Genomic DNA, 18,957 nt, shown 5'->3' on the forward strand with positions numbered 1-18,957 from the left:
TACCACTTTCATATGCTGAGTTTTAGATTTTGTAAACTATAAAGCTGATTGATTGCAGGAATATAGGCTGAGAGTATTTTTTAATTACATCTCATTTCTTTGTTGCTTGTATAAGTTTGCTACAGAAAGACTATGATCAGCTGCTCATGGAAGAGACATTCAAGTCTGAGGCACTACCAACCACAGCTGATGATTATTTGCTTAAATCACTGGTTGTGCAAAAGGCCAGCCGGTGGACTGTGTGAATGGTTCTGCTCACACCCTCTTCTGTTACCTCTGCCACTGGGTGGAGCAAACTGCTGCTGAGTGATGGTCTTTTAAGTTGACGTTGCAATTTCTGCAGTGGACATCTGACTACAGGTTACTATTTTCCACGGATGTATGGAGTCCTTTTAAAAAATATTTTCATAGACATCATGTAGTACTGTAGCATGCTGCAAGTTCTTACTACATCAAATAATAAAATTTTCTCTATATTGTTTAGGTGAATTTTGAGAGAATTCACGAGTCAGGTCAGAAAGAAAGAAACTAGACATCCATAGAGAAAATATGTCTTACTATTTTGCTACTGGCCTGGTTATATGGCTCTCCATTGCTTTTGCTGGGTCTTTTATAGTTCTGTTGCTGGGTGCCTGCTTTCTCCAGTTAGACATAGAACCCAGATGGCTGTCTGAAACTGTGGATTTCATGGCAAAAAGTGTCTAAAAGAAAGCAACCAGCAGCTCAGAACCTTCTCACCTCTTTTATCCCTATTTATGAAAGTGTCCAAAGGCACAGAAGGGGTTGTTCTTTCATATTATGAATTTAATCATATAAATCCTCTGCATCTCTTTATTGTTGTTCAAGAGTTCCCAGGGCTAGAAACAGCTTTGTTTTTAACAATCTAGAATCATATCCATGAGCTTGTGTGTAAGTTTCTATTAAGTATTATACGCATATATGACCGGTATAAAAACGATACTGTTTATATTACTTTAAAAGCTCAGTTTACTTTTAAGGTCTTTTTTTTTTTTTTTTCTTCCATCACCACTCTAATCCTTAATGAAAGCAAAGATTTATCTTTACATACATTCTGCAGAAATCATGCTGGAATGATAAATCTGCAGATTTCTGATTTCTTTTCTGACTAAAATTACTGAAGTACATATTTTGAAAAGAAATAAAAAAGTATGCTTGACTACAGTAACGCTGGTTTAATTCTCCTGTTTTCATGAAAACTTCTAGAACTTAGGTACCAGACATCAGAAGCTAGTTTACAGATGTTACCTTTCTAACTGCATAGTATTTTCCCATGTAAATTTATGCAGTTTTTCAGTGTAAATACTTGTGCATCTTCACTGCTTCCTTCATAATAAATGAGTTCATCACTAGTTTATAGAGAACAGAACTTTTGTAACGACAGAGGTAGACTTGTTACCTTGAGATAGCTCTAGTTAATTCCTTATCTTTGTGCACGAGCTCTCTCTTCATAATTTGCCATTCATTCATTTGATCTATTTAATCTTTTCACCTCTTGAACTATGGAAATCATTTAATGCTACTTGAAATATTTGCTAAAATTTGTCAATTAATTTCACTCTTTACAGACCTCTAATTCTCCTTTCTTTCCATGGGTTTTCCACTGTTCCCACCATATCTTAACAATAACTGGACTCTTTTTCCATCTGATCGTGGTTTTTTTCCCCCTTGTGTCTAAATTTTAGTATTCTGTGGAAAGGGACCTCGGGGTCCTGCTGTACAACAAGCTCAACATGAGTGAACAGTGTGCTGCTGCAGCCAAGAAGGCCAACAGGATGCTGGGTTGCATCAACAAGGGCATCACCAGCAGAGATAAAGAAGTCATTATCCCTCTCTACTCAGCACTTGCCAGGCCACACCTGGAGTCCTGTGTCCAGTTCTGGTCCCTGCTATGCAAAAAAGATGTGGACAGGCTGGAAGGGGTCCAGAGAAGGGCCACAAGGATGATCAAAGGACTGGGAAGCCTGCCATACGAGGACAGGCTGAGAGAACTGGGTTTGCTCAGCCTTGAGAAAAGGAGGCTTAGGGGAGATCTTATCACCATCTTCTAGTTTTAAAAGGTGGCTACAAGTAGGAGGAGACTCCCTTTTTACAAGGAGTCACACAGAAAAGACAAGGGGTAATGGGTACAAGTTACCCTGGGTAGAACTCCAGCTGGACGCAAGGGGAAAATTTTTCACAATCAGTCATTGGAATAATCTCCCCAGGGAAGTGGAGGATTCCCCAACCTTGGTCCCTTTTAAGATTTGGCTGGACAGGGTGCTGGGCCATCTTGCCTAGACTGTGCTTTTGCCAAGAAAGGTTGGATGAAATGATCCTTGAGGTTCCTTCCAACCTGGTATTTTATGATTCTATGATTCTTCCTGCTAATGTTTTGGTTTAACAAAGCTTCTACTACTACTAATTCAGTTATAATCACACTACTCCATAAATATACGTTTCTAATGTGCTACACGGCCCAATCCCAGAATTATAACATTCTAAATAGCTTTTTTCCCATCAATCTGCCTTCTTCAATCACATTTACCAAACCCTTCCTAAAGTTCTCATAAGAAGGTGTGTCCTATTGTCCTCACCCATATGCATATCCTGCCTAGGGCTTCACAGCTGCATGCCAAGGTGAAATCTCAGTGCACTCCATTTCATGCAGTTTTCCCTTCAAGGGTAGAAAGACAGCCATGATATGCTTCAAAATGCCCCAAATCTAAATGATCAGAGAACTGGAACTGCAAGGTAAACTACAGTGCACACAACCCTCCTCCCATTGTCTCCAGGAAGGACACAAACATCTTTCCTTATTTCTTTTAGGCATTAGGAAGATTATAAGAAGACTGTTTTAAGTTATGCAAGTCAAGCCAAAGAGTTGGAGTTCTTCATATATCTGTTTTCACAAAACACAAAATAGGCAACTGAAATACAAAAACTTGCACATCTGCAATGACAAACTACCCAATGAATTCAGAAATAAAACATCCATCAGCAGTACTCTATTTAATATTTTATCTAGTTATGCACGGATTTTCATGAATACTATTTATGCTGTAAAGCGATTAATACTAAGAAAGAGATTATGAAACATGGGTATGAAACACAACAACTGATTACTGAAGGCTTCCCTTATGATCTGGAGTTTCAGCTGAGCAACCTTAAATCTGAAGGCCTGTTTCTGTATTAATTTAAGTATTAATATAACTTGATGCTGAATCAACTAACCTACATTACCATCTATTACATTACTTTTGTGCCAAAAGATAAATTCAAAGTTCTGTTCATAATTTTGCCAAATTCACAAGCCCAAATATGCAGCAACCCACCACACGAATTGCTTTTGTATCATTCTCCCTGTTGACTTTCCCTGACTTTCCTTGACTTTTCCTGACTGAACATCCTGACAAAAAGTATTCCAGCTTCTAATATGCAATGAACGTGTTTCCACAATCAGACAGATCTTGATAAAATGGTGTTTTCAAGAAATTAGGCCAAAATAGCAGAAATAGTGGAGCTGTTCTGCCTATTTTCTAGCTCTAGTAAAATATAGTTAAGCTTGAAAGGAAACAACTTTGACAAATCTGCTCCATTCTGTTCTGTTGCCAGAATCCAGTGTAAAGAAAAACTAACGGACAGATTAAAGTCTCGCTCAAGTACTTCCTGGAGTGAAAGCAGGAATGATCTTAGGATCACAATAAGAACTTTTGGATATCATAATTCCCATTGCTTTTGGAAGTCAAGAAGGTTCTGCAGTAAACTGAACTTGTGGGAGTTACTATCAGGGGAAATTACTAATGGCCAGTTACTACTGACAGTTCCCGTAATATCACACCGGACTCTCTTACATGGCTGGAAATGCAAGAGTTGCTCAGCCACAGAAAGGATTCTTACGCTATTACAACTGTGACCCCCGTTATCAAAAATGTTTATGTCTTTTTCTTTCATTCTTGTTCACATTCTAAAAACTTTTGGGATCAGATACTGAGTATAATATTGGAGTAGGGTTCTAAAGTGCACCCAGGAAATAGTAATTTCATTACTTCTCTGGCCATTATAAATCCATGTTAAAAACTGCACATAAGTGGTGCTGCCTTCATTCTGTTCTCACCTTTCCTACTGCAGTCAGTAAACTCACTAGTATTCTACTTGCTGCTCGCTACTCCTACTGATATGAATACTCACTGACTTATCATTAATGAAACACTCCCATTCATTTATCTTTATAAACGACCCTATTTGTCCCTACTATTTAAGTTCTTCATACTTAGGAGCTCCAATCTCCGAACAGTGCTCACAACAATTTTATCTCCTACCGCCAACATCTTGACAAGGTCTATGGTTTTGACAGATATCACTCACTAGGTACCTCTTACGTATTCCTTACACTGAACTTTGCCTTGCTCTGATGGCCACCTGATTCATCAACTGGATTACTGAGACTAATTAAATGATCAACCACACTTGGCAAACGGATACTAAATGCGCATGCCCATGCTTAAGCATGCACACCAGGCAATTTATATTCATATCAGAATTCATACCAAGAATCCTATTTAATATAGCATGAGAAGTGTTCATGGAAGTTTGAGGTCCCAATGCAGCATAATGTGTGTAATGCCTGTCTGCTTAACTGTAGTTATATTTCACATACACCAATAGAATAACAATATATCCAAGAACACTCAGAAAGTGAAAAAGATGGAGAATATAAAAGTACACATAGGAAAAAGTCCAGAAATTTCAGATTTTGATAAGAATAACTTCTTGCAAAGGTTTTATAAGTGTAGAGAAAAGCTTGGAGTGAAGCAATGAAAGAACTTATATACAGTGAGATTTAAGTCAATGTCCTTATAGAGAGCCTGCTATTTCTTATTAGAATGCATATTTATGAGGAATATTTGTAAGAGTAGACACAATTTTAGTCTTAGATGTAGCATTATGTGATCTTACATCCTGTAATAATCTGCAAAACCATGTTCCCAAAGGTACCCGAATGTGCCTCACAAAATTTGCTATGGGTCATTATTATTAGGCAAATAAATTGTGAAGTAAGAAAAGAGTGCCTAAATAAGGGCTTTTCTATCAACAAAAAAATTTTCTGATTTATAGGCTATCCAAAAGGAGTCAAGATATGCAATTACTTCTACCAGTTAGTGGGAGAACCATTGCATTAGCACTTGTCCTAATTTGCAAGGAGGGAATGATGAACAATTACAGATATATACACTGGAATTTAGGGAAAGAAGTCTTGCATTCAAGGAATTGTATGTAAGTTAGGAATGATCAAAGAAAACTTGACGTTTCAGCAAAAATCTTGTCCCAAAGGTATCCCAATAGATATGAGCATGCCAAGATAACAATAGTGAAATTGTAGCATTTAGCAATGATCTTACACAAGAAAAGAGTAAGAACTTGTACCTATCAACAATATTGGTGCATTCAGAGTACATTAACTGGAAATGTTTTGGGGAGAGGTGCTCTCACAAACTCATGACAACCATGGCACAGGACAAAGGAAATCTTGTGTTCCATACCCATTCAATAAAAAAAAAAAACCAACCTTCTTTTAGGATGGAATCACACCAAGAGTGGGGTTGGATAGATATACACATACAGTATTTACAGAGACAGAAGTAGATGGATCTACACATACACACACACACAAAATTTATTATCAGGCCTGAATAACTGCAGTACCTTAAAATATGGTCAATTTTAAGTGCCTGGAAACTATGTAACATTGCTGATTCTCATCTATGATCTTTGTGAGCATCCTATTGCCAAAATCAATACTAATGCTGTCTTATAAAAACTTTCTTACTTGTAGTTCTTCCATTCTTCTAGATGTTCTTCCAGAACATCTTTCTAACATTCCTGGGCATAACCATTACAAAATACACCAGGTGACCAAAGGGTGATATGGTTTTTAACTGTACAAGTGAGCTAGGAAAAGAAAAACTCCCACTTTGATGTTTATCCCTATTTCCTAGCATGTCTATCATCTTCAAAAAATATGAATTTATTCTACCCATAGTTTATGTATGAATTATACCCATTTACAAAGATATATAGACATTTTGGAAGAATACTCTTCTTCATTAATAAAATTTCACATAAATCAGGAAATAATGTAAGAAATGGATAGTAAATAATTAATACATAAAGTGTTCAATTTTATTAAGCACTTCAGAAGAATGCATAAGCCCAAGCTCCATCACACCATGCAATTTAATTAAGAAAATACAAGAAAAATTAGTTTGATAGACTATTAAAATAAATTGCCTTTCACTACTTCTTAAGTTCTCACAAGAAAATAAAGTTAATTCTCTTGTTTTGCAATGTAAACCTCTGTTGTTAACGAAAAGAATACTTTGGTACTACTCACATTTTCAAAAAAACCCACATCTAATAAAGAACTAACACAATAAGCTGAAATGGAACAGAACTTCCAATAAAATTTCTGTGTTAAAGCTTGGATCCACATACTGTTATCAGTCCTTCAAACCCATAACAAAATTATATGGCTTATTTGCATATGTTTTGTTAGAAAGACAATGTGTGACACAATTAAGAAACAGTAATGCTGTTCAAGTTGCCATAATATTTATCATGCAACCACTACAGTTAATTCAGTGAAGAAATGCTGGCTTTCAGTAACCACAAATTTCCCTAAACCGACATAAGGTATGTTACACCCTTTCTCTATCACTCAGAAAATAAGAATTGCAGAATACCACAATGAAAACAAAATGTAAGTTATTACTAAAGTTCTCATTGTGACCCTGCAGAAAATTTGCTCAAATCAAAAAATCAATCCATCTCCAAGGGTTTCATTTCTAAATTATAGTATTCTCCATTGTCTTATACCTCAAGTCATTATTTATACACAGCCAGAAAAACGAATGCAGCATATCAGTAAAATGTTGTAATTTCAATCAAATCTATCAATCACAGATTTTTCCATTTTTTCCAGAGTTGAATAACCAGATAAGTATAACTTCAAAAATGCAGCTGGTACTTCAAGCCAAAGTGGGAAAGGGATGTTACCTCTCCTATGGCCGAGAGAGTTGGGGTTGTTCAGCATGGAGAAGAGAAGGCTCTGAGGAGACCTTATTGTGGCCTTCCAGTAATTAAAAGGGGACTATAGGAAGGATGGGGGCAACCTCTTTAGCAAGGCCTGTTGTGACAGGACAAGAGGCAATAGTTTTAAACTAAAGGAGAGTAGATTTAGACTGCACATAAGGTAGAAATTTTTAACAATGAGGGTGGTGAAGCGCTGGAATGGGTTGCCCAGAGAGGTTGTGGAGGCCCCATCCCTAGAGACATTCAAGGCCAGGCTGGACGGGCCTCTGAGCAACCTGATCTAGTTGAAGGTGTCCCTGTTCACCACAGGGGGGTTGGACTAGGTGACCTCTAAAGATCCCTTCCAACCTAAACCATTCTATGATTCTACGTACAGAACTTAATCAAATATACTTAAATTCCACTATCTCTTTGTATAAGGAAGTTAGACAGTAGTAAATTCAATGTTTCAATTCAAAACTGTTTCTCAGGTCTGTTTAACAATATTGACAGGCTCTACTTATTAAAAAGTTAATGCTCCTTGACTCTAGGCCAGAACTGGGTCTGCGAGAGTCACTGATCAATCTGATAACCAGGTTTTTTTCAATACTGTCAAGAATGATGTTTTGAAAGAAGCCCCCGTTATTTGCCTTCATCCTCTTTTCAGTGCATACCTTGCAAGTTCCTGAGTTATTAGGAATTCACTTGGTTCTTACGATCACTTTTATTTTGTCACCCACATGTTAAAACACTGAAATAAAACATCTTTGCATTGCACTGAGTATATTGCCCAAATATTTCCTGCTTGTTCAGCTGCAATCTGGAGTTCTACATAATGAAGAGTGCTACATAATCCCGATTCATAACACAGCCTGTCAAGACCACTAGCCTATCTCAAGAAACAAATCAGACCTAAGATCTTACTGTACCCTTACTTGATCAACAATTTGATAACTAGTGACCACAAAAAAAACCCTGCTGACAACCATAGTCATTCTTACATTCTGTGGCCTTTGTACCATTCATTGCTATGAAGAATGCTTTTTCTTCAGTGAAGCCTATTACAGAAGTTTGGTAGGCAATGTGGAAGCCAAAAGGATTGAAATTGGAAGGACAGTTAAAATTAAGAGGATTGTGAAAAACATAGGTTTACTTATGGTTGAATACAAACTTGATGAAGGTACAGGACATTCAGCCTAGGTTACTAGAGTAACCTAGCCAGGTTACTGGATCACACAGAATTTATTCTCAGGAAATCTCACATAAATTACCAAACAAAACTTAGCCTCAACAGGGAAACCCTTCATTAAAGGTTTACAGTATATAATTTTATTAATTTGAGACATTTCTAACAAACACCCAACCTTCATATCATTCTTTCATTGACATTGTAAAGATCTAAAATGGATACATAGAGGACAGAAAGAGAAATGCATTGAAGAATGGGGAATTCCATAGTTTTTTATTATGTATTTATTTTACAATACTTTTGGAAATTACTAACAGTTTGTATAACCTAATACCTGAAAGGTAATTTAACTGAGCCTTGACATTCCTCCAGAGAGTTTACTTTAATGACATCTATTTCGAACAGCACTGAGAAAAACAGTTACACATTTTTATATTTGTGCTGCAAAACCAAGCCTTGAAAGAATTAGGCACGTTTATAGCTAAAGTTACTATCAAAGGTGTTGTTAGAAGCAACCATCAACACACCAGACAATTGTTTATATCCAGCAGAGTTTTATACAAAAATCAAAAGGAAATGGTATAAAAAATTTTGTCATGAGACTGACAGATTGGATTTTATAGAAATACTTTACACTTCCTACCTCTGTAGGATGATTTGAATCTAATTTTACAGCCAGTGAAATCTACTTACATTGCAGTCACTAACCTTGTATTAATTCAGCATCAGAGGAGGATGTGCTCTCTGGCTGATGTTATATGCACACAAATGCTTCATGTAACATTTTTTCAGACCCAGGAGTAAGTTAATGACAAGAAAGACAATTTTTTTAATATCCCCCAGAACGAGCCATGAAGAGCACAGAGGCAGTATTACCCTAAGGTTTACACATCAATCAGTAAAAAAAAGTACATAAAACATTCACATTTTTCAAGGAATATATGGAAATTGTTGTTCTAATCACAGAAAGCTTTATGGGCACTGCAAGTGTTTTGCTTAGCATTTTTAAAGGTAGACTGATGCAGGTCATATACATGACATTCACTGAATTCCAACAGCACTTCTTCCCTCCCTGACTCTCTTGATACATACTAGCGGTTGCACAGACAAGCAAACCACACATACAAAAATTATTGCTGTTCCACACATGAGCACTCTATATATGTTTGAAATGGGAAAAGCATTATTCAGAGGGAAGAGGGCTTTCTTAATGGAGGAAAGAATTATTTCCCTCTTCCTCCCTCCAGACTTAACTTTCATTTTCAGTAGTCACCATCTCAGTAGTACCCTTATTTCCATTGAAGCTATTAGATATATAGAGTGAATACTGAGAAACAGGGTAGCATATATACATTGTAATTAATTTTTTAATTAAAAGAGGATTCTTATGTTTATAGTTTAATTTCTTCATTTATTAAAATGGAATACTGAAACTAAATTTACACCTCAAAGTCAAAATTACCCAAGTATTAATTAATCTAAAATACTTATTGCTAAGTATTCATTGTGCAGTAAATTGTTTATGGACATGCCTGTAAATTGTTATGCTCATCAGCTACTAGGACGTCTTATACCATTCTTCATAGAGGCTGAGCTTTATTGCTTCAGCAAATGTAATACTTATGGTTTTTTTTAAATATCATGTATGTCCCAGTTTATCTATGAGAAGTTACCTTGTATAGTAGATACACTCCATCAGTGGAGGATATACAAGACAAATCAACCAACCAATTCGATAATTAAGATATTCACTAGCCAACAAAATTACAAAAGATCCCATCGAAAATATTTCTATAACTATTACTTTTTGGATTGTCTTTGTTCTGCCTCCACTAAAGCTGACAAGATTTCCTCTAACTAATCATCAACTTAGCTAAACGACAATATGGTAAAATTTCAAAGATGCTGGATTAAAAAGGAGGAGGAGTTATTTGGCTGGCAGCAACTGTCCCCACTGACAAAGACAAAAACACAGTCTGTCATACTGTGCTTCACAACAGACTATCCAGAAATTACAGTAATCAGGCAGCATGGAATGAACAACAACAATAAAATTAGTATCACTTCTTCTTGCCCTTTGTGCTATACACTTCTGAGTAAATAAAGTTCATTTTACATTTCTAACAAGGTTGTTGGTCACAGTTCCCTCTTAGAAGAGTTTTTCCCCTTTCTCCTAATAACTAGAGATAATGGTGGTCATGCCCTGGATATACTGATTAAATCCAAATTTACAGACTAACCTTTTCGGAATTAAAAGCGAGCAAATGATCTTCACTCACTACAATAGCACAAGACACTATGTGACATCTGGTGGAGAGTGCTGGAAGTGATTAATATTGTTTGCTTTGTTGAGGTCAGTTTCCAGACACTGATAGGTTTTGTAATCATGCCTTTTCCAACAATTCTAGGACACCTTGCTTCAACAACTGTTATGCAACAGTTTCTGGGTAAAACCCTAGCATAGGGAAAATACATTAATCACGCTGATTAATTTATTACATGCATACAAGCATGAAATAGCTGGCCTTACTATTTCTCTCCCAAAAGTCCCAGAGCAAAAAGAGGACACATGGTTGGACTGTCAAGCGGTACTTCACAGAGGCAAAAAAAAAAACCAACACAACAAAGCAAACCACCACACAACCAGCCAAGCGGAAGAAAAAACCCACCCAAAAACCAGATTTTGGTACCCAGAGAACACCCTCAAGGAGGTCAAAGTTCAATCAGACCCAGATCACCCTGGAATAGACACAACCATCATAAAACTGTTTAATGCAATGCTTCTGAAAAAGACATACAATCAATAATTTTAATGCATTCATTTTAAAGTTTGATATTTCAGTGCCTTTCACTTTCATTGGCACAAAAACCATTGAGTTCACACAAAATGGAAAAGCCAAGGAAATAGTTCTGTTGTCAACTTTCAAACACATTCACTTCTTTCAGAGATAAAAGTACAATTGTATTAGAAATGTAAATGCATTCATATCTAAAAAGCTAAGATCGTTGAAAAGAAAAATGTCAAAGCTGGTGATGCCCCAAAAATACATTTCCTACTTTGTTTGGGGGGCTTGATAATAAGTCAAATAATAGGAACATGAAGCTGGATGTTTTTATGATACACAAGATTTATTAAATGTAAACCCTCCTGTAACAGCGAAAAATCGGGGACTAGCAAGAGTTTAAGGAAGGATTTCATATTGCCATGAGCTCCCATCAAACCAGTGGAAGAGTGCTGCTGATATATACATGATCTCTCTTTATAAAATAAGGTGAGGCCACTGCCTACCAATACCTGTCATTTTGAGTAAAGCAGCATTTGGTGCCTACTGGTACCAAGTCTGAGCACAAAAGATCACTCCTTTCACAAGTCCACGCTAGCTAATTAGTCAGATTTTATCGTCTAGAATCTACATTTTCTCCTTTTCCTGCCTTCCCCCCAAAATAAAAACTACAAAAAAAAACCCCAATATCCAAATCCCTCAGTTCAAAAATACATATTTAAATATGCTGAAAATTTTTAGAGCACGCTTTCCTGCCTTGTTTTCATAGATTGAGACCTCCTGAAAATAGTATACAGCCATAGTATCTAGATGCTATCTACTCTAGATCTAAATGCCATAATAGTCACAAAGATGGCTTTTGTTGAGCAAGGTCCAAGATTTTGTTGCTCAGGAACCTTCTCTGCAGCTGAGAAGAAAAGCACAAGTCATCTTTTTTGCCCTAATGTACATATACATAAACACGTACATGTATATATACATGTACATATCTGCTGGCATATGACATGGGGTCCTATATGTGGATAAGGAAGGTGAGGAATACTACTGAAATATCTTTTCCACTTGCAAGTTAAACATGCAGAGAAGATAAATAGTAGGAAAATTGTGGTTACAGTAATACAACAGTGGGGTTTTTTTGAAACAGGAAAATGTGTTTGTGTAAATAGTTATAAAGTATATTTAACTAAAACAGTGACAATTACTAAGGATTATATTTAATAGTAAAAATATTTTGAGCAGGGAAACTAAAAACACTGTATGTTCTAAGATTTTCTTTCTTATGTCCCTTCACTGAAATCACAACTACCTCAGCACCTCCTACTCCATTTCCCCAGTGACCCACTGCGCTTCAACAACTCCAGTTTGTTATTCCCTTTAACCCCATCAGCAAACACACAAAGTATTCCCAACTTCCTCCAGCATCCCTGAAACAACAGCTGGGGAAAAGACACTAACTGCTGTAATTTGTTACAAGAAATGCAAGCACTGACTGGCCAGGCCATTAGGCCATTAGGAACAGAGGTACAGTAACCTCGTGCTGCAATCTTTCCCGTAGTAGGATAATAATTTTTGTCCTTTTCCGGTAATATTCCAATGTTTTAGGAAGATTTGGGAAACCCTGTATTCTCAAGGCCCTTTCCTGATTTCAAAACAGATGGAATTGGCCACTGGTTTCAAACCACAGGGTGCAATTGTAGAAATTTTGTCCCCTTAGGAACTAGTCTAAAAAAATTAAGAATTCTTTTTCCATGGAACATACAGTAAAATCATACACTATCTCACAGACTTCCTGACTATAAACATGCCCATATAATATAAACTATAGTTGGATATAATTTCTCCTGGATACATGAATTTTAATAGTATATCTGCAATTACAATAATATTTGTTGTTGTAATAAATAATTTGTATGCCCTTGGATAGAAAAATAGTTGTCACATTATTGCAAAAATTTACCTTGTACGTTAACTTGTTCGTGGTATAATTGGGCACCCATAAAATTTTTTGAGTGACCTTTCTCACTTGGCAATCTATCACAATATGATCCTGTGCCAGAGGTTTCTTCCCTATTCCCTTAAGGCTAAAGATGTTTTCAGTGCCAGCTGTATCATTTCGCAGAATAAGCCTTCCCTACAACAAAGAAAGAAGAAGAAAAAAACATTTCAGCATTGTAAAAGTCTCCTTTGGCTGCCAAACCAACTCCTTCAGTCTATTAGTCTTAAATCTAGGCAACAAAGCATGCTTACAAGAAAGTATTCCTATTGACTTTTCTAGTTCTTAAGTAAACTTTGCTGTTAAAAGAAGAAGAAACTAAAGAAACAAAAGGTTTTATTTTTAATTTTTCTAAATGATGAAATTTAACAATATAAAACCTTCATACTTCTGGATTTTATATCTCTTGGGTTTGTCCTGGAAAACAAATACCGAAGAAGATATGTTCTCATGCATCCTTATTCCTCATATAAAACAAAACTTTGCTCAATCATTTCCATTTGTCTTTCAGCTAAAGTGTTCTTCATATTATTTGTTATCAAAGGATTCAGGGCTTTTAGCTTTTAATACTTTTACAATACCGGATTTCTAAACTACATTATATTTGGTTGGTAATGCATGCCGAAGGATTACTATGTTTCACAGAACAATTTTTTTCTTTGGCGATTCACACATTTGAACAGCAAACTGCAGTCAAAATCTCTCAGCTGGTGTACAGACAAAAATACATATACAGCTTCTTGCTAAAGGTGTCATAGGCTTTGCTCTGCTCTTCATTTTAGCATTCAAAATAGTGATTACTCTGATGGCAAAAGAAGCTTCTAAGTAGTGGCTTAACTTGTAACAGAAATTATTTTATGAAACAAAGTACCCATCACATAAATTCATTTGTGATGCATGCATGCAATGAGAAATACTCAATGGTACTACTTTATTACTTAGGTAATGAAATACAATTTAATATATGTATTTAAGTTCAGACTAACACAGTGGACATTTTTATGATCAATGTTCAGAATCTCGACAGAGTAACTAGTCATTTCATTAAAAGGGAGGTTTTGATAGAAGAGCAAATAAAGGAAGAGATAACAAAGGGTGGTGGGGAAATCTATCATGCTTAACCTTAAGCTTGGCAAAGTTAGTTCATTTTTTCACTTCAGCTAATAGGCAATCTTTTAATTTCTGACTCTAAGGCAGATGCTTAATGTTAGTAACTGCTTATGCACTTCCATAATTTGGACACTGATGTAAACCTTATTGACAGATGCATCCTTTTCAAATATCAAAACTAACTTCCCTCTTACCATTGTCACGCACTCAGCAATAGGCTTGAACATGAGAGGATATAGAGCTGTTTCACCCAGACCCACATTTATTAGAGGAGGTCCATAAAAACCCTGTCCTTCCAAAATTGCTTCAAGTTTCCAGTCCCGGTTGGACACGTTACTCTGAAATCAGAGTAAAGATGTAAATTAGGTTATGCCTTTAAAGCTCTTAACATGCATTTCAGCTTTTACTTGCAGTTATCATCAAATAAGAGCACAGTAGTCATTTTCCCAATGTACTGGCTCAGAGGACCTTTGGGGAGAATAAAAGAGTGTATTTCAAAAATTAATTAAGCTGCTAATAAAACCCTTACTCCTGGCAGCTAGAGGTACTGGTACCAACACTCTCAGTAGCAATGCCATCAGCAGGAATCTCATTAGAAGAATATGTACATGATATAGCTAATCGTCAGGATGGAATTTATAAAGTATCATTATAAACATTTACAAATATCTTTATGGTGCTGTTTAATGCTTGCCAAAACCCTGTCCCTTTTCCATCTGGAGAAAACCTTAGTGTACCTCTTTGAAGTGCTGATGTGGTGTACTAGCATATATTGCCTCATTTGGCTACTGACTGTGTAACAGGATCAGTCTTGCTTATGAAGGACTGTCTCCAAAGGAGTATTTACAGTCTTATGTTCTCAGAAACTGGTCTTTCAAGAGACTAATCTATTTTAAAGAATGCTTGTCCTGAGTAGTATGAAAGCCTATTTAAGAAACATCTTTGTCTTGCATCCACATGTATCGCGGGACTGTTCCATTATGGTAGAAAGTGAGATATTTTGTAATACATGCTTGGGGGCTGCATAAAAATAGTAAAACTAAAATTATGTTTTCCAGCCTCCTACTATTTGAAGGAATCAGATGACCAAACATCCAGTCTTCAGAAAGGTTAATATTCATCTGAAAAAGAAAATAAACTGGTATTCAAGAACTAACACCTGCCTTGCCAAAATAGAGAAGATTGATCTGATTTATTAAAAGAGGAAGTAATCCTTTAACCCATAATGGTCTTCATCCATGGAAAACAGTATATAAACGTCAGACATAAACAATGGATTTGGGGAAATAAGGATGATACTTCAATCCTTGTTTCCTTCTTTGAAAGTCTCTCAAGCTCAGCTATCTCACCCTCAGAAACTAAGAATGACCACAGTACCCCACAGTATTGCATGAGACGTGCAGTATCACATATCTAAGGTTTGATTACTATGCATGATTAATTCTTAATTCTTAGTTGTTAAGAGGTAAATTTCCTAGTAGTTGAGTACAAATGCCTGTTTGGAATGCTGAGATTTGTACAGTGCCTCAGTTGTTCAAAATACTTCCATCATTGTGGTCTCCAATTCTGTAATAAGAACAGTTACATCATCTCCAGTAGAAAACATTTTTTAAGAGAAGTCATTAACTGGTATCCTCATACTGAAGATAAAGTGAAAGGGAAAAAAGGGCATCAAAAGATTATTTCTATTCTCATGCTTTTTTTCTCCACAGCATCAGGAACAACTTTATCCTTTTGAAAATCAGCTTGACTAGGTTTAAAACTGGCAGGTCATCACTGTTTGCTAATCCACTGCTTTAAAAGGTGGGATAGAGGGAAAACATCACCATGAATGTTCTTTGGTAAGGAAAAGAGGAGGATGGTCAAAATTTGGGGACTTCAACTGTTTTATTTTCTAGTGCTATTGGTACCCGATTCCTTTATCCACGCTAGTGATTATTACACCAATAAGTATTTATTCTTGATCTCGAACAGAAAAACATGTCAGCTGGAGAAGTGTAGTTGACAAACATGATCACTTTGAAATTCTTGTGTAACAAAGCCTTCTAATACAGCATGAATTTATCTAAAAATATCTTCTAAAGAAAGATATTAAGGTGAAACACAAACATTAGAAAATGAAAATTATGTATTTGTTAAATTCTATTCCCTTGAACTTGTACATTAATAAACAGTTTTATTTACTTAATCATCTAATTCTTACAGGATCTCTGCTTAACACAAAATCTTATCCTAAGCCTGTTAAGTCAATGAGAAACACAATTACTGCTAAGAGAATCTTTTCACAGGTTGGTAGGTGATTAAATACAAGGTACATAATAAGGCTGCATGTATAGGACCTATACCTCTTTCACCGGAGAGGCTGAAAGTGTATGATGGAACAATTATATTCATTTCATGCTTGTGAGAATTACAGAAACTTCAGGTGTTCAGCCTTAACTCCCATATAAAAAAAAAATCACAGATTTCAGATTCAGGTGGGCTTTTTTGGTTCTGTCACTAATTCACTGTGTGGCTTTAAGCAAATCACTTAAAGATTTTATTTGCTCCATTTATAAAGTGTTCCTCCTACCACACAGATATTATGACAGGTAGTTTGCTACTGACCATTGAAAGTACTTTGAACACTAAGTGTTAGGTTCAAGAAACTGAGTTTAGCAGACCGAAGAACCCCATACCTCAGTTTCACTCTCAGTGAGCATCTGTCTTCCTCCATAGACTATTTCAAAGTTCAGCAATATGAATGACAAATATAACAGTGCTAACTAACAACGTAACAGTAGGGAAAACTTTCTGATAGATGTAGAAGCTCCAGCTAGAATGGATGTACATAAAAATGTAAGGTATCTAACACCTTACCGGGGTATCACACATTTCCTACACTGAACATGAAAGAAACCGTGTGAAAAAATAATGTGCAATAACAAAATCAAGCTTAAGATGTAAAAGTACAGGAACAACTTCACATTTTTATATTTGTTTGTTCGTCAGCGTTTGATTTTGCAAATTTAGGGCATAACATTTAGAGCAGACTTTGTGACCACGTGTACGCATTCCATGGAAAGAGACAGACTAACAGAGACACAAATTCCTTCTCTCACAAACACAGGCATACACACAGACAGAGTATATGCTTTAACTGCAGTATTTTTTGTTACCTTGCTAAGAAACAAAGCAGGACTTAAAAGTATAAAAGCATGAATCCTGCATGAAATTTAAAAGCACATAATTAGCAACACTCAGAAGAGGAAAAAAAATCAAAAGAATAAAGTCAATCTGTTTAGAAGCTTCCTTTTTCAAGGTGGAAAAACCCCTTACCTTTCTGTGTTATATAACAGCTCTCTTTCAGCTAATGTAACATTCAATAAATCAATGTTTAATAAATAATATATGAATACCTTAAAAATTATGTATAAGAAAAGATAGCACAGTAATATGATTTCCTTTCATTTTCTTTACTTTTTTTTCTTCCTTAATGAACTAGTTCCTTGTCTACTTTCAGTATTTCACAGAGCATCCACAGTATGGTCTTCCCCCAGACAGTGTCTCCTTGTTTGAATCTGCCCCCACTCTTTTCTCTACAAAATCTCACAATAATTTTTCTCTAAATTAACACACTGGTATTCTTCAGTGGCTCTAATATCAAAAGGTTACATCAAGTACATAGACCAAACCATAGTTCAAATCTCAGAAATATTTTCCCATTTTAATCCCTTAAAGAATCTTTACCCTTTACCCTTTCTGTCACAGCATAAGCTTCTTCCCTATAATTTTTTAATTTTTTTCTTTTAAATCAGAAAAGTTCCCTAAATTTTTATTAATAACTTTCTGATGCAGACGATACTCCAGCTTACACTCCATCTTCACTCCCTGGTCTTAATTCTCATGTGTCAAGGGTTTCATATAGAAAATAGATATGATAAAACTATATATGACATACTGCCTATGCTTGCCACATTTTTTAAATTTTATACAATCTAGTTCTTCTATTTTACTCCTCAACACCTCTCCTTTTTTTTCGGAAGCCATACATTTATTCACTAGATTAAACAACACCTTTTTTCACTTTCAGTATGATAACAATCAAATAACAGATTAAAAATTGTCAGGACAGAAGTGAAGCATTAGAAATAAGCCCATCAAACTAATAATTTACTTTAGGAACTGCCAGAAACTATTTTCCCAACAAGCTTTACATTATGTCCAATATGGACTTTGAGTAATAACACTAAAGTCAGTATTTACATGCATTTGTGCATTTTACAACTGTAAATTTTAACAGTATTGATCTGGAGTCAGGTTTTGAAAAATCCTGAATCTTAGTTTAGTTTCTATCTAGTAGTAAAGTGAACTTACTATTGGAATATCCTGAGTCACTGCCTGGTAAGCTGGAGTTACAAATTCAAGCTCTACTTCAGCATGGTCTGTATTCACTACACATTCAATCTCATAGACACGAACATCGCAGGAGGACTTTAGAAGAATCTGACAGTGGTAGCAACCAGCATACCGAGGAATGAATTTTATAGGAAGCTCAACTGCATCACTCCTATCTAAAAAAAAAAAAAAAATTGCAATGTTGTAAAGCTTTTCAGAAACATTGAATTCACAAGCAGAATCTGGAGAGAATTCCAATAAACTGTGGGGGATTCATTCTCACCACCAGTACATGCAACAATTTAAAACAAAAAAAATAGAATTTTAGGACTCTTTTCATATAAGCATAACCAAATCTTTATTTTCCTGAAAAAAGGTATATTTAAACATCTAAACAATATTTTCTATTGTTTTTACTAGTACACAGAGAGAAGTAT

At 35.7% G+C, this 18,957-nt stretch overlaps 1 protein-coding gene across 1 annotated transcript in view; it reads right to left on the reverse strand.

Annotated features, from left to right (window-relative positions):
* The window catches only part of CFAP47 (cilia and flagella associated protein 47), a 349,717-nt gene that overhangs the window by 160,047 nt on the left and 170,713 nt on the right, over positions 1-18,957 (reverse strand). Inside the window, exons 46-48 of the mRNA XM_075097894.1 lie at positions 18,500-18,696; positions 14,338-14,481; positions 12,998-13,171 (exon numbers count right to left, since the gene is read on the reverse strand). Coding sequence (XP_074953995.1) covers positions 12,998-13,171; positions 14,338-14,481; positions 18,500-18,696 — 515 coding nt within the window. The remainder of the gene's footprint in view (positions 1-12,997; positions 13,172-14,337; positions 14,482-18,499; positions 18,697-18,957) is intronic.

Source organism: Phalacrocorax aristotelis, chromosome 1 (assembly GCF_949628215.1).
Source record: "Phalacrocorax aristotelis chromosome 1, bGulAri2.1, whole genome shotgun sequence".
In the NCBI taxonomy this organism is placed as follows: Eukaryota; Metazoa; Chordata; class Aves; order Suliformes; family Phalacrocoracidae; genus Phalacrocorax; species Phalacrocorax aristotelis.